The sequence below is a fragment of the Engraulis encrasicolus genome, chromosome 3 (genome assembly GCF_034702125.1).
Source record: "Engraulis encrasicolus isolate BLACKSEA-1 chromosome 3, IST_EnEncr_1.0, whole genome shotgun sequence".
Lineage (NCBI taxonomy): Eukaryota > Metazoa > Chordata > Actinopteri > Clupeiformes > Engraulidae > Engraulis > Engraulis encrasicolus.
In genome coordinates this window covers 17,194,562-17,222,037 of record NC_085859.1, presented here as the reverse complement: position 1 = coordinate 17,222,037, position 27,476 = coordinate 17,194,562, and the positions used below count along the sequence as shown (strand labels likewise).

The window sequence follows — 27,476 nt, the reverse complement described above, 5'->3', positions numbered from 1 at the left end:
AGTGAGTGAGTGAGTGAGTGAGTGAGTGAGTGAGTGAGTGAGTGAGTGAGTGAGTGAGCAGTGTTGGGAGTAACAAGTTACAAAAGTAACTAATTACTGTAATGCATTACATTTTTGAGTAACTCAGTAATGTAACTGATTACAGGGGGAAAAATCGGTAATATGTCCTCGTTACAATGCAAGTAACTTGCACATTACAACGCATTTTTTCACCTACATTTTGTGTGGGTATTTTGTTTTCTTTATACAATGTTCGCGGATCACCGCGAGATCAGCTATTGCATCGTATAGTAGGCCTACGTCCGCGCAGAGATTTTAAAGTTCCACGCAGAACATTGCTTCCTCTTTCACGCTTCGTCTCTCGAAATGGCAGGCTGACAAAGGATGACCGATCCAGAAGATCCAGCTTGCTCGTTTTCAAGATGGGTATATGCCCACTACTTTGACTTCATTGAAAATAAGGACGCCAAGAACATTTCAGTTAAATGCACACTGTACTTGAAACCCAAACCGCGTTCCACATCGAAAAACAGTAGCCTACAAACAATTTGACGATTTGAAGAGGTGCCATAGCACCACCAAATTAGTCAGGAAAGGAGGGGATGCATCCCATTCTCACGAGACAGGGACACGGCAGGGTATCCGACGGGGGGGATGAGTACGTTGCACCCCCCTCACTTTTGTTCAACTCAACATCGCTAAAATTGAAATAAATCCATTTGAAAGAAAATATGATATGTTCGCCTGTCTAAGTAGTGAAATTGAAAATGCTTGCTGTCGTTGCATCACTCTGTAGCCTATCACTGTAAATTCCAGCGCAATAGTTGCATGAATAGAACTAGCTGTTTGCGCAAAGTCGCAGAATATGCTGGCCGCGGTGCTGACTGAGCGCGCGTAAAGAATAATAGTTCTAGAGTTGTGAGTGAGTGACAAACTGATCTCCGCACAAAGTCACATGATTCAGGCGAGCCACGAGCTTGCAAACTGACTGGCTGGTATCCTCGCAATCATTTTTTTCGCCTATAATTTCGTTCATTGATAAGACATTTTCCCCGGTGTGCTGTAGGCTATATAATTAATATTCAAAATGGGCCTACTGTAGCAATGCATGCATCTGCTCTTTTATCAATAATAATTTTCAAACTCGTAGTGCAGTGAGGTGGCTTTATGTTTCAGCCAAGTGCAACGGAGCATGTGCTGCATGCGTCCGTAATAGATTTTTTTTTTTTAAACGGCGCTGGTGTGCATGGTAAGGTGTGGTAAGAAGAGAAAGGATTAATCATTGTATTGGTGAATCAATATTGTATGTGGGTAAGATGCAATTCCTGAAAATGTTGGTTTTCAGTCTGCAGGCTTCCAAAACGACTTGTGGATGGCAGGTGAAAGTCATGCCACCTCATAGATTTGCACTGTAGATTGCCAAATCCTTATTTCCAGTCATTTTGGCTAAAGTAACTAAAAGTAATGCAAAAGTAGTGTAATGCCTTACTTTTCAAAAAAAGTAATGTTGTAATGTAAGGCATTACTTTTAAATGACAGTAACATGTAATAAGTAGTGCATTACAGTTTTTGAGTAACTTTCCCAACAGAGTGAGTGAGTGAGTGAGTGAGTGAGTGAGTGAGTGAGTGAGTGCATACCTTTATTTGAGGTAGTGTCCTCTGTCTTGTCGGGGGGTGTGGGCGATGGGCTAGCCTCCGCACTTTCAGAAAGATTCTCAGAAAGAGTTCGCAAGGCCACGGTCATGTCTTCCTGACTCAGTACCAACTTAAACACACACACGCGCACGCGCACGCGCACGCGCACGCGCACGCGCACACGCACACGCACACGCACACGCACACGCACACGCACACGCACACGCACACGCACACGCACACGCACACGCACACGCACACGCACACGCACACGCACACGCACACGCACACACACACACACACACACACACACACACACACACACACACACACAGTTAGCGTCGTTCTTTTATTGTATGCAAGGTCAGTGCCTGAGGATATGGGGATCTTGAGGATATGGCTTAACACACGGTCAGACACGCATCTCCATACACGTGTACAAATGATACTTCTTACCAGGAATGAGACACACAGGCACGCGCAGGCACGCGCAGGCACGCGCAGGCACGCGCAGGCACGCGCAGGCACGCGCAGGCACGCGCAGGCACGCGCAGGCACACAAACACACACAATTATAGTTAAGGATGTGCACAGATTTGAAAACACAAATTATATACACCCATATACAAGGTTGTAACATCTTAAGTCGGCAGAAGTAGAAGAGACCAAAGCTACAAAGAGTCGTTGGAGATGTTTTCATAGCAAGAGTGATACAAGCGACCGTTAAATGACAGAATGCAAGTTCTCTGACATTCCAATTGGCGGCGGCAGCTGTCGCTGATCCGCATCATAGCTCATTAGCATAATATTGACTGAAGTTCAACTACAAGCTGTCGCTCAAATCGCCTCATTGTCTAAGGTGCTGTTTCCACGTAGCTGGATATTTTTATATGTGGATATTTTTTTCTCCTGGTTGCATTGGTTTTGCATTGGTTTTGGCCTTCCGTTTCCATGTAGCAGATATTTAAAATCTGGGTATAAAAAGCAGGAGAAAAAAAAATCCTGTCTAGAGGGCTAAAACGCATTTGTTACAATGGAGGATTTATTTTTATCCACATGTTGCGTTTACACCTCAACAGGAGAAAAAAATACCCTGCTAAAAAAATATCCTGCTAGGTGGAAACAGCACCTAAATCGCTTTTGTCTCCTCTGTCGCCCGCTCCTCCATACAAAGTCAATTACTTTCGTCGCTGGTGTCGCTCTAGTCACTAATACTACGTAAAAGGTGAAAGACTCGAGTCTGAAACAAAAGCTGAGTCACAGGCTATGTCTCAAATGACGCACTTGTGTCAGTGCACTGACAGTCAGTGCATAGTGCGCACAGTGCACTGAGCAATGCACTGTGCCCTCGCTGGAAGTGACGACTGAGCATGGCATTAGCTCGCCAAAATATCAGTTGGCTACTGTTTACAATGCACAGCGTCTGGGGCTTGTATTTCCATTTCCTTCACCCCAAAGGACAACAATCACACATGAAATACTTTGGTTGGCATGAAAAGGTTGGTGTCCCATCAACATTACTTACAGAATTAGGAGACTGTTGACCAAACTCTTCTACTGAACTGAATGCCACATTTCCTTTGTGTCATTGTCAACATGGCCGCCGTTTAGTGCGTGCAGTGTCCATCATTCAAGCACTGCATTTTTCCGTCATTGTTAGGGGATCATCCTGGCACTTTCAGTGCACTGGCTCAACTGAAATTTTCAGCGTGAGCACCCTAGGCACTGAAAAACAGTGCCCGAAGTGCACAAGTGCAGCATTTGAGACACAGCCATAGATTCAGACTTACTCACGTCGGCCATTGGCAGGCTCTCACCCTGCGGCTCCCGACGTGACAATCAACCACCCCAATGTTCACCTCCACCTGGCTTACATAGGCTGTCTCACCTCAAGACCAATGCCGTTCTCCATTTGGGCTGAGTGAGGGGTGTCATATGGTCGTGTAGTGTATAATCGAAGTACACTGACCTTTCCCTGACCTCTCCCATCGTAACACACAGGCACAGACTTACGCTCATGGGTTTGAGGTGTGCGTCAATCTGGACGTCGGGGATGTTGTGGTACCAGGCGGAGGACAGGTTCCTCTTGATGGACAGGTCAAGGTTCACCGGCTTCAGGAGCTCCACCTCGCTCTGGAACTTTCCGTCAGCAAACGTAGTCCTGCGGGAAACATTCATTACAACACTTCATTATTGGCAGGGAGGTCACACCTCCACAACAACATCAGCTGTCATTCTCAGTGACCCTCTGATGAAGACGGAAGCAAGACTGCCGAAACATGTGAAGTAAAAGATAAAAACTTTTACATGTCTTAAGGCAAAAGAAAACAACACTTCGCTGACGCTTTTCTCCAAAGCTACAGTACTACAGTAAGCCCCCCCTCCCAAGACTGTAGAGCCCCCATTGAGAAACTCCTGTCTAGATTATTTAACACACCTGTGCGTCTGTTTAGAGTCTATTTAAAAGCCCTCACCTGTACGTTTGTCTAGATTATTTAAAAGCCTTCACCTGTATGTTTGTCTAGATTATTTAAAAGTCCTCACCTGTATGTTTGTCTAGATTATTTAAAAGCCTACGAGTGCCCAACCATTTGCGCCACTGTAGGGCCAAACCCTCACCTGTACATCTTGAGTTGGCTGAGCTTGACGGTCATGTTGTCGGTGACTGGCGGCAGGGCGGAGCGGAGGGGCGAGAGGGGCGGCTCCACCACCAGGAACTGGTTGCTGACCTCCATGAAGCCCAGGTCAGCCGCGATGACGTTGGGCGAGCGCGAGGCCTGCGGCATGTAGAGCACGGGGGCGTTGATGTGAACCTTCAGCGAGATCCGCGAGGTGCGCTCCGCCAGCTCCCGCACCCCGACCACCGCCTTCTCCGCCGCCTGCGCCGTCACCTCGGCCAGCGCAGCCTTCGCCGTCTGGAAGTTATCCACAAACGTCTGGCAAGGCAAGGGGACGAGATGAAACAAAAGATGACACTCACTCATGAGAAATGAATCCCAATGCCGCCCTTCGCTGTCTGGAAGTTGTCCACAGACAACTTCTGGCAAGGTGAGACAAGGGAGGAGAGAAACAGGGTTTTATTAATTTGTTAATTTAAGGAACAGACCAACCTTTTTTATTTTCACATATTTGCAGTATTTCCCAGCATTATTCATGAATGTGCATATCATTTTCTTCTCAGTGTTTTCAGTACTTAGATTTATTGGATCAGAATTATTAGCATAGCTTAGCATAATCACTGGAAGTAACTTTAGCATCAAGCCACAAGTGATCACTGGACGGAATTAAATTGTCGTTTTATACTCAGTAAATATGTGAAAATCAAAAATGGGTGGTCTGTTCCTTTATCCCACTGATGCCTGATGTTGCGTTGCGCAACATTGGCCCTGGCGCCTGGAGCTGCATTTCGCAACATTGAGGCTAATGAGAGTTGAGACAACTTTATTAAAAATCTCTGCTTGTTTGAGATGAATGAACACATTCTAATGAAAGATGAAGGTCTTAGTGTTATGTAAATGCAAATTAGTGTATATCTTAATTAGGGGTGGGCATAGATTAATTTTTTTAATCTAGATTAATCTCACTGTAATTATGAAATTAATCTAGATTAATCTAGATTAATCTATATCAAAATGGCTCATTCAGAATAGGCACGCTAGCGAAATAATGCCGAAAAAAACCTTGGGGTTTCTTAAGACAGATCGCGCATTAGACCAAAGCACATCTTTTTTTCCAAAATGCATCTCATCTTCAAAAAATGGTCATGTTTATACTTGGTTATAAAGCATATGCACAAGCACAAGCACAAGCATGAAGCATAAGATAGGCCTACTGAAATTTTAAAATGAACAGCGCTGTAAGTTGTAGAGGCAAATACAGATAAATCTGTCAAACATTACATTTATACAAAATTATGTATTATTTAAAATACTTATATTTATCATTACTATTTAAACAAAATTACCTCAACGATTCAGCATTTCTAATGGGGAGAGAGAGAGAGAGAGAGAGAGAGAGAGAGAGAGAGAGAGAGAGAGAGAGAGAGAGAGAGAGAGAGAGAATCTGCCACTGACTGTAAAAAAAAAGAGCAGCGGCTCCTTTAAGAAAAGGAGGAGCTCTGCGCGCAGTAGGCGCAGCAGCCCTCAGCAGAGCCAGCCAACTGGCTATCTAGAACCTACAGCACTGGCACACGGCGATTTGGGCAAAACCGGCCAGGTGTTCTCAGAGTTAGAATGCCAGAGGAGTTACAGCTCGAAAAGAATTCAGTTTGCAAAAAAAAAAAAAAATCAAGCGCGACAACCGCGAGGATTGTTACCTACCGTTTGACATGAGAATATCTCACTGAGTCGCAAATGTGCGCGATTACAACACAAACATTCAGCGAGAGTAGATATTGACAGTTTCAGTTTGACCATCTTCAAAATGCATATCACACGGAATGTTTTACAATTATGGCACAGGCAAGATTTCTGGAAGTTGTTTAGGCTATGTGTTCCATGCAATGCGTGAGGAAATGAAGGCTATGTCGGGCTGGTAGCCTACTCACACACAATAGCCTAATGTATCTTTGTGCTTCACCTCAAACAATGTCTCTTTAGTCTACCACTTATGAAAAAGCACTCAAACAACATCTACCACGGGAGAGTGATTAATGTTTCCAGCATGCAAACATTTCATATTTAGTAGGTCTGCTGAAGCAACAGGTGGAGAGGAGAAACGACTGGAGCGCAATCTGAACGCGTCTGTCAATTAAACGCTATGGTGACGTGCATACCCAAACTCCAAATCTATATTTTGAGAATAGATTAACGTGCGATATTTTCTTTATCGCGCGACAAGACTCTCACATTATCGCAGCACGTTAACGCCGATAACGGCCCACCACTAATCTTAATGTGCCTCAGAAGCTGAGATATTCAGGTTGAGGGCAGCTTTTCTTAAAAAGGGCTTAGGCATTCAGCACCCTTTTTTGCAGGGGTCTTAGGCGTCAATGGGTTAACACTCTACTCACCAGGATGGAAGAGACGAACTTGTACAGGAAGATGACCTGGATGCAGCCCACATTGAGGGTGACGGCTGTGTCCACGCAGCTCATGTCGTTGTAGGCACTGCCCTGCGTGGCATCCGTGTAGTTCACCATCGAGAAGGAGAACACCTCCTTATCTGCAATGGACACCGCCTACACACACACATACACACGCACGCACACACACGCACGCACACACACACACACACACACACACACACACACACACGCAGACACAGACACGCGCATACACACGCATTTCAATATTGCACCAAATAGTTCTGAAACAAATGCTAACGCGCAGAAAAAAAAAACGCAAAAGCATCATACATAATAGCCCCTAAAAAACAGACAAGGTTTTCTTTTAGTGGAACACATCTTTTTTTCCTAGGTTTTTTTTTTTCATTCCATGGATACCGTTTCCACAATTGTCTTAGAAAAACTTGCACTGTGTCAAGGATTACACAATGATTGATTCGTAATCCCACCAGGGAATTTAAAAAAATGTAAGAAAAAAGGATTTTAATTTGCAGCCTCGTCAAAATACCGGTACAAACCTTCTTATAGAGCCCATCTTTGTCACAGTCCAGAATGACAATGTTCTTTAGGTTGGCTTGAACATCCATATCCTTCTTTTTCATCTGAACCTCAGATACCAGCCCTACCACACAAACACAAAAACAAATTGCATAAAAGACAGACAACTGGGAATCTAACATGTTATCGTCTAGAATCAGGCAGCGGCCATGTTCATTTGGCATTCGAACCGCCTCCCCAATGGACGCCAAAGTAAAGGTTTCCCCCATTTCAGTGTGTGCATATGCGACCTTGCGTCCCCCCGCCCCGCCTCCTAGCCCCTCCTCCGTTTTTTGGGGGGACTATTCTACATTCACCATCCAGTTTGCAAATGAGAAAATTACTTTGCAATTGAGCTCTTGCAAGATATCGAAATATAATGCTGTTGTCAGTGATGTCATCATGACATATTTGTTCCTGGTACGAGGTCACACAAGTGGAGGACGCAAGGTCGCATATTGGAACGCACCCAGTATGGCCGTAACCTTGCAAGTGATTGTGGCTTGACCGCGACATACAGAATATTTGCGAAACGGCTCCTCAGGCATACAAGAACACCTACATTAAATGAGCATGCACGCACACACACATGCACACAAACACGCACACACACAAAATCACACACACAAAATCACACACACACAGCTGTTGTACCTTGGATGCAGATCTCTGCGATGTGGGCCTTCTCCCCCCGGATGAAGACGTTGAGGCAGTTGAGGTCGGCTCTGATGTGCATGTTCACCACCTCTAAATCCTCTGGCTTGCCCTTCTTGGACACTGCACAGAGGGGGAGAAATAGGCCGATGTTCAAGACCCAGTGTAAGTTTTGCAGAGGAGTGAAAAGGAAAAGGAAAAGGAAAAAAAAAAAGACACACAGTTTCCTTCCAATGCAGGTAACTTATCTGAGAAACCAGTACACCTGTGTACTTGTGTCTCACAATCAGCAGACTCTGCCCTGGTTGGATCAAATTTGTGGTGAGTCCTTGTTATTAGATTTGTAATGTTTTTCAGTAACAACACGGTCCATCTAGCTCATCAGGCACAATGGAGTAAATCAGACGTGGGCAAACTCAGGCCTGGGGGCCACATGCGGCCCGCTCGGCCATTTCATGGAGCCCTCAGAGCCTTTCAGAGAAAAAGAATGCAGATTCATATGGTCACTCATTCTTAAATGGGCTACCTAGAAGAAGGGTCTTGGAAACCTAAGATTACTAAGGTCTACATCTTAGATACAATTAGCAGGAATGGCATAACTGACAATGGTGTAATTATGTTGGCGTACACATTTCTTATTATTGGCACGGACAAGTTGACTACGACATCCAGCACTTTGGTCAACTTTCTAAACCCAATGCGGCCCTTGGGCCAAAATAATTGCCCACCCCTGGAGTAAATGGTGTAACGGCTATGCAATATCATGTTCTAGTGTGGTACTTACACCATGAATTTACTTTTCGTGCGGTGGGACGGTACAATGCTCAGGGTACCTCAGTCATGGAGGAGGATGGGGGAGAGCACTAGTTCAACTTACTTACTCCCCCCACCAACCTCGTGTGTTGGGAGTCGAACCAACAACCAACAACCTTTGGGCTACAAGTCTGACACCCTAACTGCTTACCCATGACTGAGTAAATGGGCCTGCATGCTCATTCACAAATCAGCTTTAAAATGAACAAAAGGAGGTCACTTGCGCTCTAGCTTTCTTGGTGCTCACAGTCTGGACTGTATTCAGTTTGGAGCAAGCTGGTCCACTTCAAAGGAGACTGGGCCAAGGACGACTGGAGCACACCGGATACGATTTTCTGATTTTATTGTGGTGCAAGCATGGCTAATGTTCCGACGCAGTGAAGTGCACACTGCACACAACAAAATTGCATTCATGCCTCAACCGTGCAAGGAAATAGGGAAAAAAACCCACCTGATCTGACCACGGTGGCTCCCTCCTTCTTCTCGGCCTTCTCGCCCTCCTCCTCTTCCTGCTCCTCCTCGTCTGCGGGGGGCTGCTCGGGGGGGGTCTCGGCCTGGGAGGCGGGCAGCAGGTTGTTCACGAAGTTCATGGTGTTGAGCAGCGCCTCCGTGTACAGGTGCACGTCCAGCGATGAGAAGTTCACCTTTATTAATAACAAAGAAAAACACACACGTCAGTCTCAAAAAAGATGTCATGGTGAAATCAGAACAACTGGACATTTTGAAGTGGTTTCTCCATTTTTTCCAGCGGCTGTATAATGGGAAAGAATGTTAAATGTAACTATGAGTAGCAAGTGCATGTGCACAACATTTTGGTAAATTTTTAAAATAAATATTGAGTTCGGGCCACGACTTCGTTCCAGATTTTGCTTTTGGCCCTCAGTCAATTTGAGCTTGACAACCCTGGGTTAGATGATTTAGTGGCGTGTGGCATGCAGAAGTGGCATGCCAAAGGAAGGCGATGTTTTAGGATGGTGGACACACATTATTCACTGACTGGTTAGGGTTAGGATTAGGAATGACTTTTGGTATAGGCACAATTTGACAAAATGTACAAACATGGCCGTAGAAGCGTCATGTGCCACATAGGGCTGGGCAATATGACGATATTGTTATCGTGATATAAAAGTGTATATCGTTCTCCTATATCGTTTATATCGTGATAGTAATTTTATCAGTTGTATACCATTGGATATCATTTAATTACATTTCATGTTGTCACAATACACACCATAAGTTCATGTAACTGTAAAAATAATAAAAAGATCCATTTTAAAGAAAGGTTGTTTTGCGACATGAAAAAATAAAGAGCAAATAAAGTGAATAACTGAAAACGTATGTAATTGTGCTATATCGTGATATATATCGTTATCGTGATATAAAGCAATCCATATCGTGATATAGCTTTTTTTCCATATCGCCCAGCCCTAGTGCCACATGCCACTAAATCATCTCACCCCCTCTCCACTGAGAGCAATTTTTTCAGGTTTGCAACATGTCAAGGGAAAACCTACTATACCAGGACCAGTGGGACTCACCTTCACCAGCTGTTCAGTGTTCTTATAGACAGTCTTGAACTCAGGACTGCTTTTATCAACCTGTACACAGACACACATGGCAAAAAGTAGAGTGAAACAGAATAGATCGCAAAAGGAAATAATACGCCATCGTTATACACTATATTGTTAACTGACAGAGTATGTTTTCTGCATTGGTCTATCCCAACTCACAGAATGTTTTTTTGCATAATTACCTTTTTTTTTTTACATTTTTTATCTTTACTATTTTTATTTTCCCCTCCCTGACTATTCCTGTGTTATTTGTGTCTTGAAATGTCCATGTGGGCATTTGTGTATTTGTCTATTTATGTAAGCTACTGGATACCTGAATTTCCCCCCGGGGATTAATAAAGTTACTCTACTCTACTCTACTCTATTCCTCATACAGCCATTGCACATGAACCGTGCAAACACCCCGGCGCCGACAAGATTAAACGACAGAGAATCACAGGAGTGTGTGTAATAGGTTGCTATGGGCACCTAACATGACCAGGTTCCGGTCTGCCTAAAGGGGCGTGTCATAATACTCCTAGCATTGAATAGAACAGTCTTTAGGTCTGCCTAGGTCTGCCTAAAGGGGGATCCCCCCCCTCCCCCTTGCAATAAAACCCGGAAACAATGGGCCAATGGAACCTCTCTCTCTCTACTCTCTCTGGTGTAGCGCGAGGGATACTCACGATAGAAGCGACAGAGTGTGGCCATTAAAAGCAGAATGCAAGCACTCCGACATTCCCAGTGGCTGTGGCCGCTATCGCCGAAACACATCATAGCTGAAGTCCAACTACAAACTGTCGCTCAAGTCGCCTGTAGTCGCCCGAATCGCTTTCGTCTCTTCTGTTGCTTCTTTGTCGCTCAAATCGCATCTGGTCTATTGGTGCCATTACTAGTATATTACAGCCTTTCTAGTACTCAAGTTCACTTTGGATAACAGGGCAAGAGGTTTAACATTAAGATGTGGGAGTTCATACATTCTATTATAAAAAAAAAATACATTAACATTGGGCAACAGAAACATTGGTCACTGGTGGATGTGTGTGGATAGATACCTTAGTGTACTCCAACATGAGAAGGTCATCCTCCGTGTTGTCTAGTGTCGTTATGAGATGCACTGGCTTGTCTTCGCCATCTGGAAAAAAAGTGCCCACAAAAACACACACATTCAATAATAATGCACTTAATAAAAAGTGTGTGTGAGGCAGACAGTGAGTGAGTGAGTGAGACCTGTGTATTCGGGGCAAGAAGGAAGGTCTCTGCTTGTGTGTGATTGTGTATGAGTGTGTGTGCGTGCATGCGTGCGTGTGTGCCTGCCATCACCTGTATATTCGGGGCAGGCCAGACAGATCTCCCGGAGGAAGGTCTCAGCGTGGATGTCAAAGGTGCGCTTCTTTAGATCCGCCCCCAGGCCCTCGATGCTCAGGTGCAGCACCGTCACCTCCTCTTCCTCAGTGACACGACACAACTGGATGGACAGCTGGAAGACAGGTAGAGAGACAGGAGGAGAGACAGGGAGAGAAGGGTAGAGACAGGGAGGAGAGACAGGTACAGAGAAATAGAGATTAGAGAGACAGGGTAAGACAGAGGAGAGACAGGTAGAGACAAATAGAGACAAATAGGGAAAGACAGGAGAGACAAACAGTAGATTCAATTGACAGAATTGGAATCGAGAATTGAGAATTGGTTAATTCAATTCAGATGGGTAACATGAGACATAAGTGAGAGAGACAGAAACAAAGGGAGAGAAAAAAAACACCCTGTAATACATGTCAATCTGTGTATCCGCAGACGTGTGCATATTTGCATGACTGTACACTAGTGGTGTGGATTGTCACTGCCCTCACGATCCGATTCGATCACGATAAGGGAGGTAGTGATTCGATTCGATGCAATGCGATCCGATCCGATTCAATTCTACAATGCTTTGCAATGCATTACATTTCTACTGAAAGCAAAGCAAATGTTTAATCAGTCATGATGAGGCATTACAAGTAGTCAGTACTGAACAACAATTTATTGGCTGTTTTCTGTATCAGTCTGTAGCAGTCTTGCAATTTTTTAAGTGATTTTATTTAATTTAACATTCATTTGCTCCCGAAATATCTATGGAAGTAATTGAAACTTAAAAAAATTGCCGGATCGATTCTGGATCGTCCATGCCCAGCATTGGATTGCATCGCCGAATCGATCATTGTTGACACCACTACCGTACACTGTGTGTGTGCGTGCGTGCGTGCGTGCGTGCAATAGATCATCATCATCATCATCAAGGTGGGTAATCTATAGTGGCGTCCAGTACCTTATTGATCATGAAGTGCAGCTGTAGCAGTACTGTACCTTATTGATCATGAAGTGTAGCTGTGGCAGTACTGTACCTTATTGATCATGAAGTGTAGCTGTGGCAGTACTGTACCTTATTGATCATGAAGTGTAGCTGTGGCAGTACTGTACCTTATTGATCATGAAGTGCAGCTGTAGTAGCAGTACCCTATTGATCATGAAGTGCAGCTGTAGTAGCAGTACCCTATTGATCATGAAGTATAGCAGTACTGTACCTTATTGATCATGAAGTGCAGCTGTAGGTCGGTCATGTTCTTCTGGGGCTCCGGAGAGGCTGCCCTGCTGGCCTGCCTGAGAGACGCCACCCTGGCCAGGGGCACCGACGACTGGTCATCGAAGAACGGCACGTCCCTCACCGGAGAGCTGGGAGCGTCGAAGAACAGCTCCTCCTCCGAACCGATGGAGGTGATGGACACTATACACAGCACAAACAGACATTACATGACATTACATTACATTATACTACACTTGGCTGACTCTTTTTGTCCAAAGCGACTTTGTTATTTACAGGGTATTGGTTACATCATAAAATAGCATTGTTTATCTATTAGAAGGACAAACCAATACTAATTCTGTATGGGTTAAACAATAGCTTAGTTATGGCAAAGTTTATGTTATTCATATAATGTGTGCATAAATGGTAACTAGACTTATAGCATTTTCACACCTAGTCCTCTTTAAGTGGACCAAAAAGTGAGCCGACAGCAGAAGTACTCAGTTCTGTATTTGCTCATATTGTGAGTGTATTACGAAAAGAACCAGCGCCTCTTTCTGTTCCCGTTAGGCTTTTATGGTGTGTCAGTCCTCTCCTTGGTCACTCCGGGTCCTGTAAAGCTCTCCTCAAGTCATTAAAGGGACACTGTGCAGGAAATGGTCAAAAAGGGTACTGCAACTATGCAGCTCATTGAAATTGGGCTGCCTATTGCCAAATTTGATCTTTACATGAAAGTTTACTAAGTATTAAACTAATATTTTCTAGTATGGTCCAAGTACAGCTAAAAATGCAGCTAAAAATGGCTATTTTTGGAAATTCAAAATGGCGGACCATGGAGAAGATCCCTCTTTTTATGTATGAAAAGTGCAATTTTTCCAGTCATAATGAATATAGGTAAAGGTAACATTAGTGAATGGGCAGCATGAATTCTGGAAATAAACAACTAAAAATCTCACACAGTGTCCCTTTAAATCTAGTGACAAGTGCCAGTGTCAGGATTCATAAGCGAACCGTACTGAGACCACGTCAACAAGGTTCTCAGTACGGTTCACTTCTAAGGGGTCTGAGTACACTTTGGAGTGTTCACATATGCGCAGAAAATGCTGAGACCCAGGTCTGAGTTTGCTTAAATGGCTGAAAGGCACCAGGTGTGAAAAAACCCTCAATGAGATGGTGTAGAGGTGTGTGTTGCGCTTACTGGCGTCGTAGAACATAGAGGATCTCATCTCTGCGAGGGTGGGGTTCCTGGGTTTGAGCTGAGGGGTGACCATGGTTCTAGACGGCTGGGAACAAAACAACATGAACGAGTGACAATGAGTGACGAGTAACATTACATTAGTGGTTCTTAACTGGAATAGTCTTGGGATCCTCAGTTTTCCATCGTCATTTTATTGTGTGACCATTAGGGCTGTAACGATACACTCAACTAACAATTCGGTTCCTTTCGCGATTTTTGACCTACGGTTCGATATGATTTCTGAAATGTATCTCCATTGAAGTTTGGAAACACTATCACATCAAATCATAAGGTTGTTTTCTGGACTAATGGGTAACAAAACTTTGAAAGGGTGTATCACAATACTGCCTCCTTGCACCGCAATACAGTATCGTGACTCGTGCATCACGATATCGTCACGCGCGTCACGATTTCTCTGTTCGATACAATATTGTTACAGCCCTAGTGACCCTATATTTTGTTGTGCCGTTAGAATCTTCAAATACTCATCAAAAATATATCCATGTATTTGATAATATGCATCAGCATTTGGATGTTATGCTAGCATACATGTCCATGAACTAGTGGGCGAGAGTATAAACCATGTTTCACTCTCTGTTCAACAAGTCAGTAATTTATTCAATTCCGCATCGTTTAATTTTTGTTAGCAACAATAAAAGGGTGAATTAATATGTTTTTTCACCACAGCTCCGCTACCCACTCAGGACCTCTCCGCGACCCACTTTTGGGTCCCGACCCACCAGTTAAAACTCATTGAGTGCCAGCCATTTTCAAATTCAGACCGGGGGGTTGCCACGCTTTTTTCAACATTTGAGTGTTTTTTCAAGAGCAATACAAATTTTGTTCTTTGTCCATGAGATAAACATATCAGATCAATGTGTTAGGCCCCATAAAAAAAACACAATTGACTTGATATCAAGTCTTTGGCACTGTGCCATGCATTCTGAAAAGACTCGTTTTCAAGTCCATGGTACTCAAAGAGCTACGAAACACTGCATTACACTTAGCTCTCAAAACAACATGAGCGAGTGACGATGAGTTACGAGTAGCATTACATTACACTTAGCTGACTCTTTTATCCAAAGTGACTTACTGTTATTTTTAGGTACAGGGTATTGGTTACAAGCCCTGTACCAATGTGAGGTTAGGTGCCTTGCTCAAGGGCACTTCAGCCATGGATGAAAGTGCTAGTAAGGGTGGGATATGAACCGGCAACCCTCTGCCAGCGCTCTAACCAGTGAGTCATGGCTGCCGAGTAACAAGTTCCGTAAAAATGCACATGCAGCATACAGTGGTACAGTATTTCAAACCACTACTGCCTGGGTAGATGCAGTGCATCAGTGCAATAAATGAATAAATGGTAAATGGACTGCATTTATATAGCGCCTTTCCACTCCTTCGAGCACTCAATGCGCCATTTCACCCAAGATGCCTCAGCATTTACGACAACTAATGGCCCAACTAAATGACTGACAGTCGCACACTCTCCAAGCCAGTCACTTAACACGCAGCAGAAGTCCTTATCTCTGACAACCACACACTTCCATAATGACACTCCCCGACACATCACTTCCACACAGAAGCAATAGTGGACTGACAGTTAAAGGAGAAGCCTGGAATTGAGCACTTTTAGCCCTTACAGCGAGTTATCTTTAATGGGGTCTGCAATGTAATAGAGTGGCTCCCACCAAAATGTTGATGTTTGCTGCAGTTAAATGCTGTCAGATTTGGAATATGCCTCTGCCTACCTTAGAATGGCTTACTTCCCATATGCATTCTCAATCTCGTTATATAAAAAAAAACACCTGAAGCATTAAAAAAAAAAAAGTGCAACTCCAAAGTGGTTTGTGTGGCTTTAACTAGAATTCCATTCCCGGGCATTCAACCCATTTTTTTTGGGCTACAACATAATGACAGATTGCCAGATACGTGTCCTTTGGTTGGTTAGGTCAGTGTTTCTCAAAGTGGGGCGTAAGCCCCCCTGGGGGGGGCGCAGAGGCATCGGCTTGTGACATCTGATTTTTATTTTTATTTTCCCCCAAGGAAATGATTTCTTGTCTCGCCAATAAGCCAATACGTTTTAAGCATCATATACATAGTTATAAACATTATATTATTAATTCTCATATAGGAAATGAACACACATCTGCATTCCACTGTAGTCCCTCTTTGTTTTATCTCAGCAGTCACTTTTCCTTTAATTCTGCCCAGCGCAGAAATCGTAAAATCTGCGCGCGTAGGCTACTGCTGTTGCTTGGGCGTGGGGGCTCGGAAGCATCCAGACCCTCCGAAGGAGGGAATGATGGGAAAAGTTTGAGAACCACTGGTTTGGTTGCTGTTTGTCTGTCTGTCGCAGTTCAAGGTGAAGACTGTGCCCAAGACAGCCCAAGAAAAGCAGCAGGACAAAGGCTGACTAATTTTCGGACTGATTAGTCTGGACACTTTAAATCCTTTTTTGTCGTTTTTGTTTCTTTGTTTGTCAGAGGTAATCCTGTCATTGTTGCCAGATTGGGCTGTTTCCCGCCCAATTGGGCTGCTTAGGATGGCCTTGTGCGGGAAAAAAATGTCATTTAGCAGAAAAACTCCAAAAAAAGTCCAATTTTTGCCATAGAAATCAATGCAATTGGGTGGGATTTTGTGCTTCTAGGTGGGTTTTGAGCATTTTTTGGGCTGGAAATCATCAGCTTCATCTGGCAACCCTGAATCCTGCCTGTCTGTGTGTCACTGTCTCACCTTGGGTGTGAGCTGGGTGCCGCTGGTCTTGGGCGTGGGGGCGGGTCGGCTCTCGGGCAGAGGGATGCTGTCAATCAAGGCCAGCACTCCCCTCACCTTGTCATCCGAGATACGCAGCGAGAGCAGAGGAAGCTCCCCGGACATCTTAAACCTTACACAGACGCACAGGCACACACAGGCACACACACACACACAGGCACAGGCACAGGCACACGCACACGCACACGCACACGCACAAAGACTGTGTAAGACTTTGGGCATATTCTTTGTACAGTATATATATGTATATATATAAAAGTTTTTATCATGCATTTATTTCCTTTATAATATGTGTGCCTCCGACAACGTGGAACAAGCACAAACAGGGTAGAGCTAGAGTGTGCCACGGTCGGCCTCAGATTAAACGCTGAGGTCATCACCTACAACACTCCACCAGAACATCAACCTCTGACTACAGCAGGAGGCACTGTGCTGAAAGAAGTCAGTGACTTCAAATACCTGGACTCATGGGTCAACTCAACTGAGCAAGATCTTAAAGTGAGAAAGGTACTTGCATGGAGGGCCCTGAATGGCATGGCCAGTGTATGGAACTCCAGTCTCCCCCGTCAAATCAAGCTTAGCTTCTTCTACGCGACAATAGAGTCTGTTCTCCTCTATGGCAGCGAATGCTGGACCCTGAAGCCAACCCTAGAGAAATCAGTTGATGGGTGCTAGACCGAGATGCTGCGTGCAGTGCTTAACATCAGTGATAGTGCACATGTAACCAACAAAATCCTGTACGAGGGAATACCAAGGGTGAGCGACAAAATTGCTGTAAGGAGAATGAGACTTGCAGGCCCAGAACTGCCAGCCAGCAAACTGGTGCTGTGGGAACCGTCGCATGGGTGCCGGTCAAGAGGACGTCCCACACTAACTTATGTGGACATGCTTAAGAAGGACGCAGGAACCCAGAGTAGCAGTGAATTGAAAAGATGTATGGAGAATCGGGATGATTGGAAGCAACGATGGAAGGCTCGTCTGAGGACGACCTAGAGAGAGCCTACTCCTTCACAAGTCCTGTAGTCTTAGTCAGGTATGCACGAGCCCAATACTTTTTAATGTGTGTGTGCTCCTACTGGTGTGTGTCCTGTGGTAGTGTGGTCTTACTTGGGCATGCGCGAGTCGGTGACCACCATGGCTCTACTGAGCTCCATGCGCAGGTCCACCGGCTCCAGCACGTGCAGGCCAGAGCGCCGCAGCTTACGCGCCGCACGCCAGTCCCCATCTGCAGAGCAAAACACACAACACACTGCATGTATTACAGTCCCCATCTGCAGAGCAAAACACACCTGCATTTTAGGTGCGGTTCACACGTATCAGTAAATTAAAATTTTATAAATAAAAATTTAAATGTGGGTATTTTTTTCTCCATTTACCTGTAAACGGGACATGTGAAATAAAAGCTCCATTGTAACAGGTGCGCTTTAGCCGGCTAAATGGAATATTTTTTAAATCCGGATTTTTGATATGCACATTCTAAAAGTCTGATTGCGTGTAAACGGAGGGCCAAAACCAAAGCATTTTCAAAAAGATCCATATACGTGTAAACGGCTTGTTGCGTATATAATACCATGTATTATGCGTTACCATGAATACAGTAGACAACTGACTTCAGTCGTGGTTCACCAGTCCCCATCTTCAGCACACAACACACAGCAGCATCCATTTTACCGTTTATAATACCAGATACTATGCAAATAACATGGATACCGTAGAGAACTGACTTCAGTCAGGGTTATTCTGTCTCCATCTGCAGCACTCAATATCAGAATCACAAGCCATTTTAAATATAATATAAGTGTATAACTGCATATTCTATGCAACAAAATAAAAAAGGGTGTTAGAGCTATGGACGTTTTCGGCAATCAATGTACTGGTATAAGTAGTCAAGTACAATTAGATGTACAGGAGGAGGAATTTGACTGGTCGATATTGGCTCTATACACAAGCCCAATATACTGTATGACATATAGACAGTGCTGCACATATAATATCATACACTGACTGTGCAATTAAAGAAATGGACTAACAATGTATCTCTACTTATGCATCCCACAACACCAAAAAATCCCCAAGCAAAGTAATTGGGTATACTTTGTGCTTACAAGCTTTGCTTTGTATCCTAACAGACCATGTTGTCATCAAAACAATTGAGCCCTGGATCGGACGACTGGCCAGATGGTTTGTTCAGGATTAAACACCAGACCTTTCTGGGAATGCGGAGCTATTTTGTGTGTACTTTTTTTTGGCACTGATGATTGTCTGAACTGTACGCAAGTTCCTTCTTGCTGGAAAACTGGATTACTTTGTGGAACTTTAAGTCTGTGGTCGGGAGGGTGCATAATGGTGCGACACCCACTTGGAATACATGTGTACTTTGAGCTCATTGGCTTTTTTTGTAGCCTGCAGCTTTCCAAAAAACAAGCCAAGCATCATCTTGTTTCGCCAGCTCAATGTTGGCCCTGGATCAAAACCCAGATCGATTGTTCAGCATCTCCACCAGACGTCTCAGATTAAATCTATCCCTCAACCCCAAAATGTCCCCATACACAATACACAATACACAATACACAGCACAGGGGTGGAACTGTTGGCTTCTGCTAACACATTTTTTTCTTTGTGGTCAACCTCTTTCAAGACCAGGGTAGCATGAATGATCTGATTTCACCAAGTGATTACGGTACCAGCATTAATGACCAAACTGTTTGTAAAAGATCAACCTAAGACTATTCTGAGACTAAATGCAATCCTTCAACCAGAATTTGGGCTAAACAAATCTAATCTTGCAACTGGAAATGTGAATCGGTTGCCATCAGTACAGTACACACACTCTGAGAAAAGCTTCTAAGGAATAGGTTGTTGAGTTCGTCTCACTTGGTCATTGATTGAAGCAGACTAACTACCTGGTGAAATCTGATCACGTAAAGGTGTGTGTGTGTGTGTGTGTGTGTGTGTGCCTCCTTTACTGTTGAGGAATGGCAGGCTGCACAGGTGTGTGTGTGTGTGTGTGTGTGTGTGTGTGTGTGTGTGTGTGTGTGTGTGTGTGTGTGTGTGTGTGTGTGTGTGTGTGTGTGTGTGTGTGTGTGTGTGTGTGTGTGTGTGTGTGCTCTTGCGTACCTCCTTTGCTGTAGAGGAACTGCAGGCTGTGTAGGTGTGTGTGTGCGTGTGTGCGTGTGTGTGTACCTCCTTTGCTGTAGAGAAACTGCAGGTTGTGTGTGTGTGTGTGTGTGTGTGTGTGTGTGTGTGTGTGTGTGTGTGTGTGTGTGTGTGTGTGTGTGTGTGTGTGTGTGTGTGCGTGTCTCCTTAGCTGTAGAGGAACTGTAGGTGTGTGTGTGCGTGTGCATATGCGTGTGCGTGTGTGTGCAGCGTGCGCTACTGCGTACCTCCTTTGCTGTAGAGGAACTGCAGGTTGGTGAGCTGGATGTCGAAGCTGTCGTAGGCCCTCAGCATGATATCCTCCAGGGTACTTGTACCCACCGACAGCTGAGGCAGACCCTCCTTAGTCATACTGGACATCTAGAGAGAGAGAGAGAGAGAGAGAGAGAGAGAGAATGGGGAAGAGAGAGAGAGAGAGGGAATGGGGAAGAGAGAGAAGAGAGAGAGAGAGAGAGAGAGAGAGAGAGAGAGAGAGAGAGAGAGAGAGAGAGAGAGAGAGAGAGGAAGGCGAAGAGAGAGAAAGAGAAAACGAGAGAGAGAGAGGAAGAGAAAGAGAGAGAACGAGAGAAAGAGAGAGAGAGAGAGGAAGAGAAAGAGAGAGAGAAAGGGGAAGAGAGAGAGGAAGGGGAAGAGAGAGAGAGAGAGAGAGAGAGAGAGAGAGAGAGAGAGAGAGAGAGAGAGAGAGAGAGAGAGAGACAGAGAGAGAGAGAGAGAGAGAGAGAGAGTGTGCGCAACACTAATCAGTGTGCAGTGTTTTCTGAATGAATAATCCCTGATAACCTTTTCCTTTCTCACACCTGCACCTATATTACTGAAGGCCTTCGTGAACTTTACAATATGATTTGGTGCGTTTTTATTCAATATCTTTACAGAAGATAATTACAAGTATTCAGTGGTTTCTTTTACACGTTATTACATTGGATATTGGAAAGGGAAATGCCCCAAAAAGCTGTTCGAAGCTGCTCGACAGCGTGGAAACCCAACAAAAAAGAAACTTTGCCCCACCCATCGTCTCGTCCTCGTACCTTGAGGTGACCGAGGTCCAGCAGGATGAGGTTCTCCTCCCCGGTGTAGAGGCCGCCCTGAGGCACGATGACGTAGGACGCCATGAGGTTCACCTTGAGATCCAGCACCTTCTGGGTCTCGATCACGTACATCAGGCCTGCGCGGGGCAACAGTACAATATACATTACATTACATTACATTACATTACATCACATTACATTACATTACAGCTTCCCCTTGCACAGCATAGTTACTGATCATTCATGGGTCTCAATCATGTACATCAGGCCTGCATGGGGCAACAGGACACATTACATTACATTACACATTATAGCCCTGTATATAACTTAGTGGGTACTTTATACCAACTTGACAACTGTAATAACGACAGACACCGGTATCTAGTCAACTGTTTACTAGAAGCCTAGAACGGAAGTAGAATCGAACTTTGGCAGAGCAGTGCTCCGCACTTTGTCGGAGCCGGTGTGCAGAGGCCCTTAGATGAGCGTCCAATATCAAACTGACTTTACCAAAACTGAACATGAGGAAACTACAGGTAAGATGTTGTTAACCCTTTAAAAGCATGCCCTTGTAAACAAAGCCTTGAAACAGCATCCCAATGTTAAAAATAATAACACAGTACATTACATTGCGTTACATTACTTTACATTACACTTTGCTGACACTTTTTTTTTAGTTACAAATCATTCATGGGTCTTAGCTACGTACATCAGGCCTACATGGGGCGACAGAGAACATTACATTACATTATATTACATCGCATTACATTACATTACACTTAGCTGACACTTTTATCCAAAGCAACTAAAAGTAATTGTTTTTTCAGGGTATTGATTATAGTCCCAGGAGCAATGTGCTCATGGGCACTTCAGTCACGGAGGAAGGAGGGGATAGGTGAGGGTGGGGATTGAACTTGCAACACACAAAATGTAGTGGGTAAAGTGCATCATTGCTGTCTAACATAAGCTCCTTGGAAGGTGAAAAGAAGTGTAGACAAACGTTTGGACTGTTGCCTTCGTCAGTGTCTCCTGAGACACTGACGAAGGCAACAGCCGAAATGTTTGCCTACACTTCTGCTGCTATGTAAATAATAAAAAAATTTAAAGAAGAAAAGAAGAACCCGAGTGTGATCCACTTTTTCACCTTCCAAGTTATTCAACTGGAGACGCACCACACGGAAGAGCGCGGTGTATCTGAACTACTAACATAAGCTCCTTGCATTGGCCCTGACGTAGCACGGCTAAAGGACATTTTAGATTTCAATTTGCAGTGGATCACCACTAAGGCCTTCTGGGAGGTCCAACTTCTCAGGTGACACATCCTAACATTTGCAAGTGAACAGAAGTTCAGCAGTGACGCGTTCTATGAAAATGCAACGTTCACCTCAACTCCCAGATTTTCATAAATATTGACATTTTGCTAACAGCTGCACCGATGGCAAAGTGATTCACTCTGGCACCGTCTGAATGCATTCGTGCCTTCATAGCGTCACATGCATCTTGTAGGCCATGTGCTGTGTAAACAAAGTAACCATGGAAACATAGAATGATATGTAAACAACCCCGTTTGCTACAGATGGTAGCGTGACCAACATTTACTTGGACACAGAACTGGGTTCACTAATGTTGTTTTTCACTCAAAGTGATTCACAAAAAAACAGCACAAGAGATGGTCTGTGGGTGACTCAGCACAGTGACAGTCTGCACAGTTATTCACTGGCAGGCTTTATGGTAGCAGGTAATAATATTATAACAAATAGATTTCCGCCATAATGAGGAGAGAATAGACCAGAGTGGTTTTCTTCAGTGAGGTGTTAAGATCCCTGAGAGCGATGGCCACTCCACCATTACTGTCCATTAGACACCAGTTTATACTTTATACAAGAGACAGAATCTTACCGTGCGTGTGTGTGTGTGTGTGTGTGTGTGTGTGTGTGACCTGTGGCGGTGCGGTCTTTAAACTGTTCCAGCTTCATGAGTGTTGCGTTGGTCAGCTCGTCTAGCTGCAGGTCGTCAGGAGGCAGGAAGAATGCCGACAGACTGTTCACCGTCACCTACACACACAGTCACACACAGTCACACACAGTCACACACAGTCACACACAGTCACACACACACACACACACACACACACACACACACACACACACACACACACACACACACACACACACACACACACACACACACACACACACACACACACACAGTCATACATGCCCGCATACAAGCACACATTAACAGTCAGAAAAGCATGCATACAAACAGACAAAACACGCAAATGTGCATTAGTCATTAAACAGGCAATCATGCACCACAAGTAATATTACATTGCACTTAGCTGACGCTTTTATTTTTATTCAAAGCCACTTACAACTATAATTTTTCAGGGTATTGGTTGCAGTCTCTGGAGTAATGTGGGGTTAGGTGCCTTGCTCAAGGGCACTTCAGCCATGGATGGAGATGTAGGGAGAGGTAAGGGGGGATTCGAACCGGCAACCCCTCGATTGAAAGACCAACTACCTAACCACTAGGCCCTAAGTCTAAGTTATAGTTCAAAATAGTAATAGATATTAGAGTTATTATGTGATCTTTACTTACTAAATTAAGATTGACTAGAAGTTTTTACTTGTAACTAGAAAAATAAGCTAGCTGATATTTTCTTTTTTTGCAGTGTATAGGAAAAACGTCCACATACAGCGTCGTATATGATCTCCAGGGGCTGGGCGTCTGCGTGTAGCTTCTGGTCCGCTGACTCGTCCAGGGGGTTGGTCTCGAAGGTGAGCGTGAGCAGCGGTGCGGAGTGCTTGTTGTCCTTGGCAACCCGTCGCGATGACAACAGGATGGGCGCCACGCGGTTACGGGGAAGACCCGTCACCTCAAACGACGTCAGCTGGGCAATCACCCTGTAATGCACAGGCACACACATGCAAGGGCAGGATTAATGGACAGGCTAGATATAGAGCTTGAAAGTCCCGCCCCTTAGTTCCGCATTTCATGGGACCTAAGCTGACCATCTAACAACATGGTAGCGAGTAAATATCTTCCGATCTCAGTCATTACATGCGCTCAGCTACAAATATGCTGTTTCAGAGGCTAGATTAAGATTATTCATGCAGAAGTAACAATGTTTTGTTCCGAGGCCGTAGAAACAACGTATGTGGAGCTCGTGGCACAACTCGAAGGGGATCGAAATATCATTTTAATACCACCATTGGATTACATGATACGATTTTCGGCTAAAAACACAGTTGAGGTCCCATGAAATCGGGGGAAGTGACGTCACTTTCAAGCTCTATGGCTGCAGCCTAGAGGTCCCCACCTGTCAGGGGGCCCCTGATTGGCCAAAAGTGAAAAATTGCAGAATTGAATGCAATATTGAAAAATGATTCTGTCCTGTTGAGCACAGTTTTGAATCTATTCAATACTTCTCCTCACAGTTGGTAGACATGCTATCCTTAATTCCTAGCCCGTAATTATGAGACTGTCCATGTAAAATTGTCATGAAATTTTCCCTCCGGATGGCCCCACAGCAACCTGTAGCCTAGGGCATGCAAGTGTTCACGGGTCTCAAAAGTAAAAGTAAAAGTAACTAGAAATGCACTCAGAGAGTGCAGACTTCCACCAAGCAAGCTGTTTGATAGAACATTTGACTATGTTACACCCTGACAAGACTTTCTGCCTTGTTTTTTTGCGGAGTTAGAAACTAGAATGTCAAAATTCACCCTATCCCGCAATAATGAAGAATCTTTTTTAAAAATCCTGGGTAGAGCGAGGTACTGTACACGGTACTGTAGTACATACTTGAGGGCCTGTGTAGGCAGTGTAGTGAACATACTTGAAGGAGGCCTGTGTAGGCAGTGTAGTGAACGTAATTGAGGGCCTGTGTAGGCAGTGTAGTGAACGTACTTGAGGGCCTGTGTCTTTGTAGGGCAGTGTAGTGTACGTACATGAGGGCCTGTAGTTTACTGTGCATACTAGATGGCCTGTAGTTTACTGTGCATACTAGATGGCCTGTAGTTTACTGTACATACTTGATGGCCTGGTAGAGAGGAGCTGTGTACTGTATTGTAGTGTACTGTAGTTTACTGTACGTACTTGAGGGCCTGGTAGAGAGGGGAGCTGTGTACTGTATTGTATTGTAGTGTACTGTAGTTTACTATACGTACTTGAGGGCCTGTGCTCCGGGTCTCTGGCACAGCATGGCACTGAGGTCCATCACGGCGAGTTTCAGCACCTCCGGCTTGTCAGCGCTCTCCTTCAGGCTCACACTCAGGCTCACCAGCTGGAAGCACACCTTCATGTCCACAAACTACACACACACGCGCACGCGCACACACACACACACACACACACACACACACACACACACACACATCACATGAATTAACCATTTAGCACGCACATGCATACATACATGAGACACACACGCGCGCAAACACGCGCACACACAGGGAGAGACAGTTTGTGCATTGCTAACATACCTCCTTGGGTAGGTTGTGATTGACAGCGATCTCACTGTATCCGATGGCCTTGTAGAGTTTACTCTTCTCCTCAGCGGTAAGAAGCTCATCAAAAGCTGCAGAAAAACACATCCAGAAGAAATTAATTCATAACTGGACCTTAGTGCAACAAACAGTATCTACTTATCAGAGCCTGTGAAAAACCACAGTTATGCCGTGTCCAGACGAAATTCGAACGGAGCTGCCTAGTAGCATGGGTAGCAGAAGAAGTTTCGCCTTGAATTTTCTGTATTCGCTCCAGACGCAGCATTGACATGTTTGATTCAGCTAATCACATAACGGCTCTGGCTTGACAGCCTGGGACATTCGTCGATATGAACGTTCCAATTGGTTTTCGCTTGAGTTTAATCTTCAAAATTCGCTCTGGTCGCTCAAGAAGCTTCGCTCCTGGTGAATTCGCTTTGGTAGCGCTGGTCGCGTGCCCTCCATAGAGAAATAATGACTTCCATCGCTTAGTTCGCTCCGTTAGCTCTTGGTCTGTACACGACATTACACTATTTTCCGGTGCCTGCTACATTAATGAGGTAGGCACAGTGTAACAACTTATGAAATAGCATGACTGAAATGATCATAATGAAAGATGATTCATTCAAGATTATTCATGCTATTCCCATGGGATTTCCTGAGTGTGTATGTGTGTGTATGTGTGTGTCTGTAGGTCTTACATCATAAACTCCTTGTATTTGGTATTAATTATTTAATAGCCGCTCCAGTGATTCAATAATTCAATTCAAGACGTCCTATTGATTTTCTTTATCTAGAAGTAGCAGTACTGACCTCCGGACTTGACCTCCTTTTTTTCAGGTGTGGTTTCCGCGCCCCAGCTCCACATCCAGCCGAACCAGCCCTCCGACTCCTCCACTTCCGCCTTCTGGCCCGGACGAATGATAGGCAGGCCGGCCCGCATCGCCTGACACACACACAGAAATAAAGCACATAATAGGGGTGTAAATCAAAGCCTCCATGACGATACAACTTTTTTTCCAATTACTTTTCCACTTCTATTATGTTATGGAGTTAGGGCATTGGGCAGGGATTCAATTATTTTCGATACTTAAAGGGACACTGTGTGAGATTTTCACAGAAAATGTTTATTTCCAGAATTCCTGCTGCCTACTCACTAATGTTACCTTTTTCATGAATACTTACCACCAGCATCAAATTCTAAGTATTCATTATGACTGGAAAATTTGCACTTTTCTTTTTTTCACACGGATCTTCTCCATGGTCCGCCATTTTGAATTTTCAAAAATAGCCATTTTTAGCTGCAAAAATGACTGTACTTGGACCATAATAGAACATATTTGTTTATTACTTAGTAAACTTTCATGTAAAGATCAAATTTGGCAATAGGCAGCCCAGTTTCAATGAGCAGCTTAGTTGCAGTACCTTTTTTGACCATTTCCTGCACAGTGTCCCTTTAAGAATGTCCCACAATAGAGTTCTTCAGTAACGCGGAAGCATGTAGTAGATTGTAGTCTTTCATGTTAGCATTTAAGGACTTCCTGGTTCGTATCGGCTTCCGGCCTCCATTGGGAATGAATAGGGGCCAGTTTCAAATAAGCTCCGAGTGCAAGCACGCGCTTAGCGAACCCCCGCAAACTGTCGAGGGTGTTAAAAATAGGCTGTAGGTATGACATGGTTGATCATTTTGTGTCAAACTTCGACATAAATACGATGTTGCGTCCATATGCTAAACCCGGAAACTTTTGGCAACTACAGAAGCGGCGCCTGTATCTAACGTCATGTACGTGTGGAGGGTTGTACCCATGGCAACCAAAGGAAAGCATGTAGTTCGAAAGTTTTAATGATCAGAAAGGGGTTAGCAATATTGAATTATAATCGTCATGATTTAACATGTGAATACACCAACATGATGATACGATCCGTTCCACTAATGAGAAAGGGATGCGGGGACACGCTAATGTTCGTTGCACCTCTATGGCGTGTTG

The 27,476-nt window shown here is 44.4% G+C and overlaps 1 protein-coding gene across 1 annotated transcript in view; it reads right to left on the bottom strand.

Moving 5' to 3' along the window:
- Positions 1-27,476, bottom strand: part of vps13a (vacuolar protein sorting 13 homolog A) — a 107,241-nt gene that overhangs the window by 64,969 nt on the left and 14,796 nt on the right. The window contains exons 15-35 of the mRNA XM_063194882.1: positions 26,302-26,434; positions 25,486-25,580; positions 25,171-25,313; positions 23,700-23,907; positions 22,941-23,055; positions 21,002-21,138; positions 20,204-20,336; positions 17,928-18,045; positions 16,782-16,932; positions 14,010-14,094; positions 12,813-13,012; positions 11,578-11,734; positions 11,310-11,389; positions 10,243-10,302; positions 9,156-9,348; positions 7,892-8,014; positions 7,219-7,322; positions 6,647-6,814; positions 4,255-4,571; positions 3,649-3,796; positions 1,639-1,765 (exon numbers count right to left, since the gene is read on the bottom strand). Coding sequence (XP_063050952.1) covers positions 1,639-1,765; positions 3,649-3,796; positions 4,255-4,571; positions 6,647-6,814; positions 7,219-7,322; positions 7,892-8,014; positions 9,156-9,348; positions 10,243-10,302; positions 11,310-11,389; positions 11,578-11,734; positions 12,813-13,012; positions 14,010-14,094; positions 16,782-16,932; positions 17,928-18,045; positions 20,204-20,336; positions 21,002-21,138; positions 22,941-23,055; positions 23,700-23,907; positions 25,171-25,313; positions 25,486-25,580; positions 26,302-26,434 — 2,995 coding nt within the window. The remainder of the gene's footprint in view (positions 1-1,638; positions 1,766-3,648; positions 3,797-4,254; positions 4,572-6,646; positions 6,815-7,218; positions 7,323-7,891; positions 8,015-9,155; positions 9,349-10,242; positions 10,303-11,309; positions 11,390-11,577; positions 11,735-12,812; positions 13,013-14,009; positions 14,095-16,781; positions 16,933-17,927; positions 18,046-20,203; positions 20,337-21,001; positions 21,139-22,940; positions 23,056-23,699; positions 23,908-25,170; positions 25,314-25,485; positions 25,581-26,301; positions 26,435-27,476) is intronic.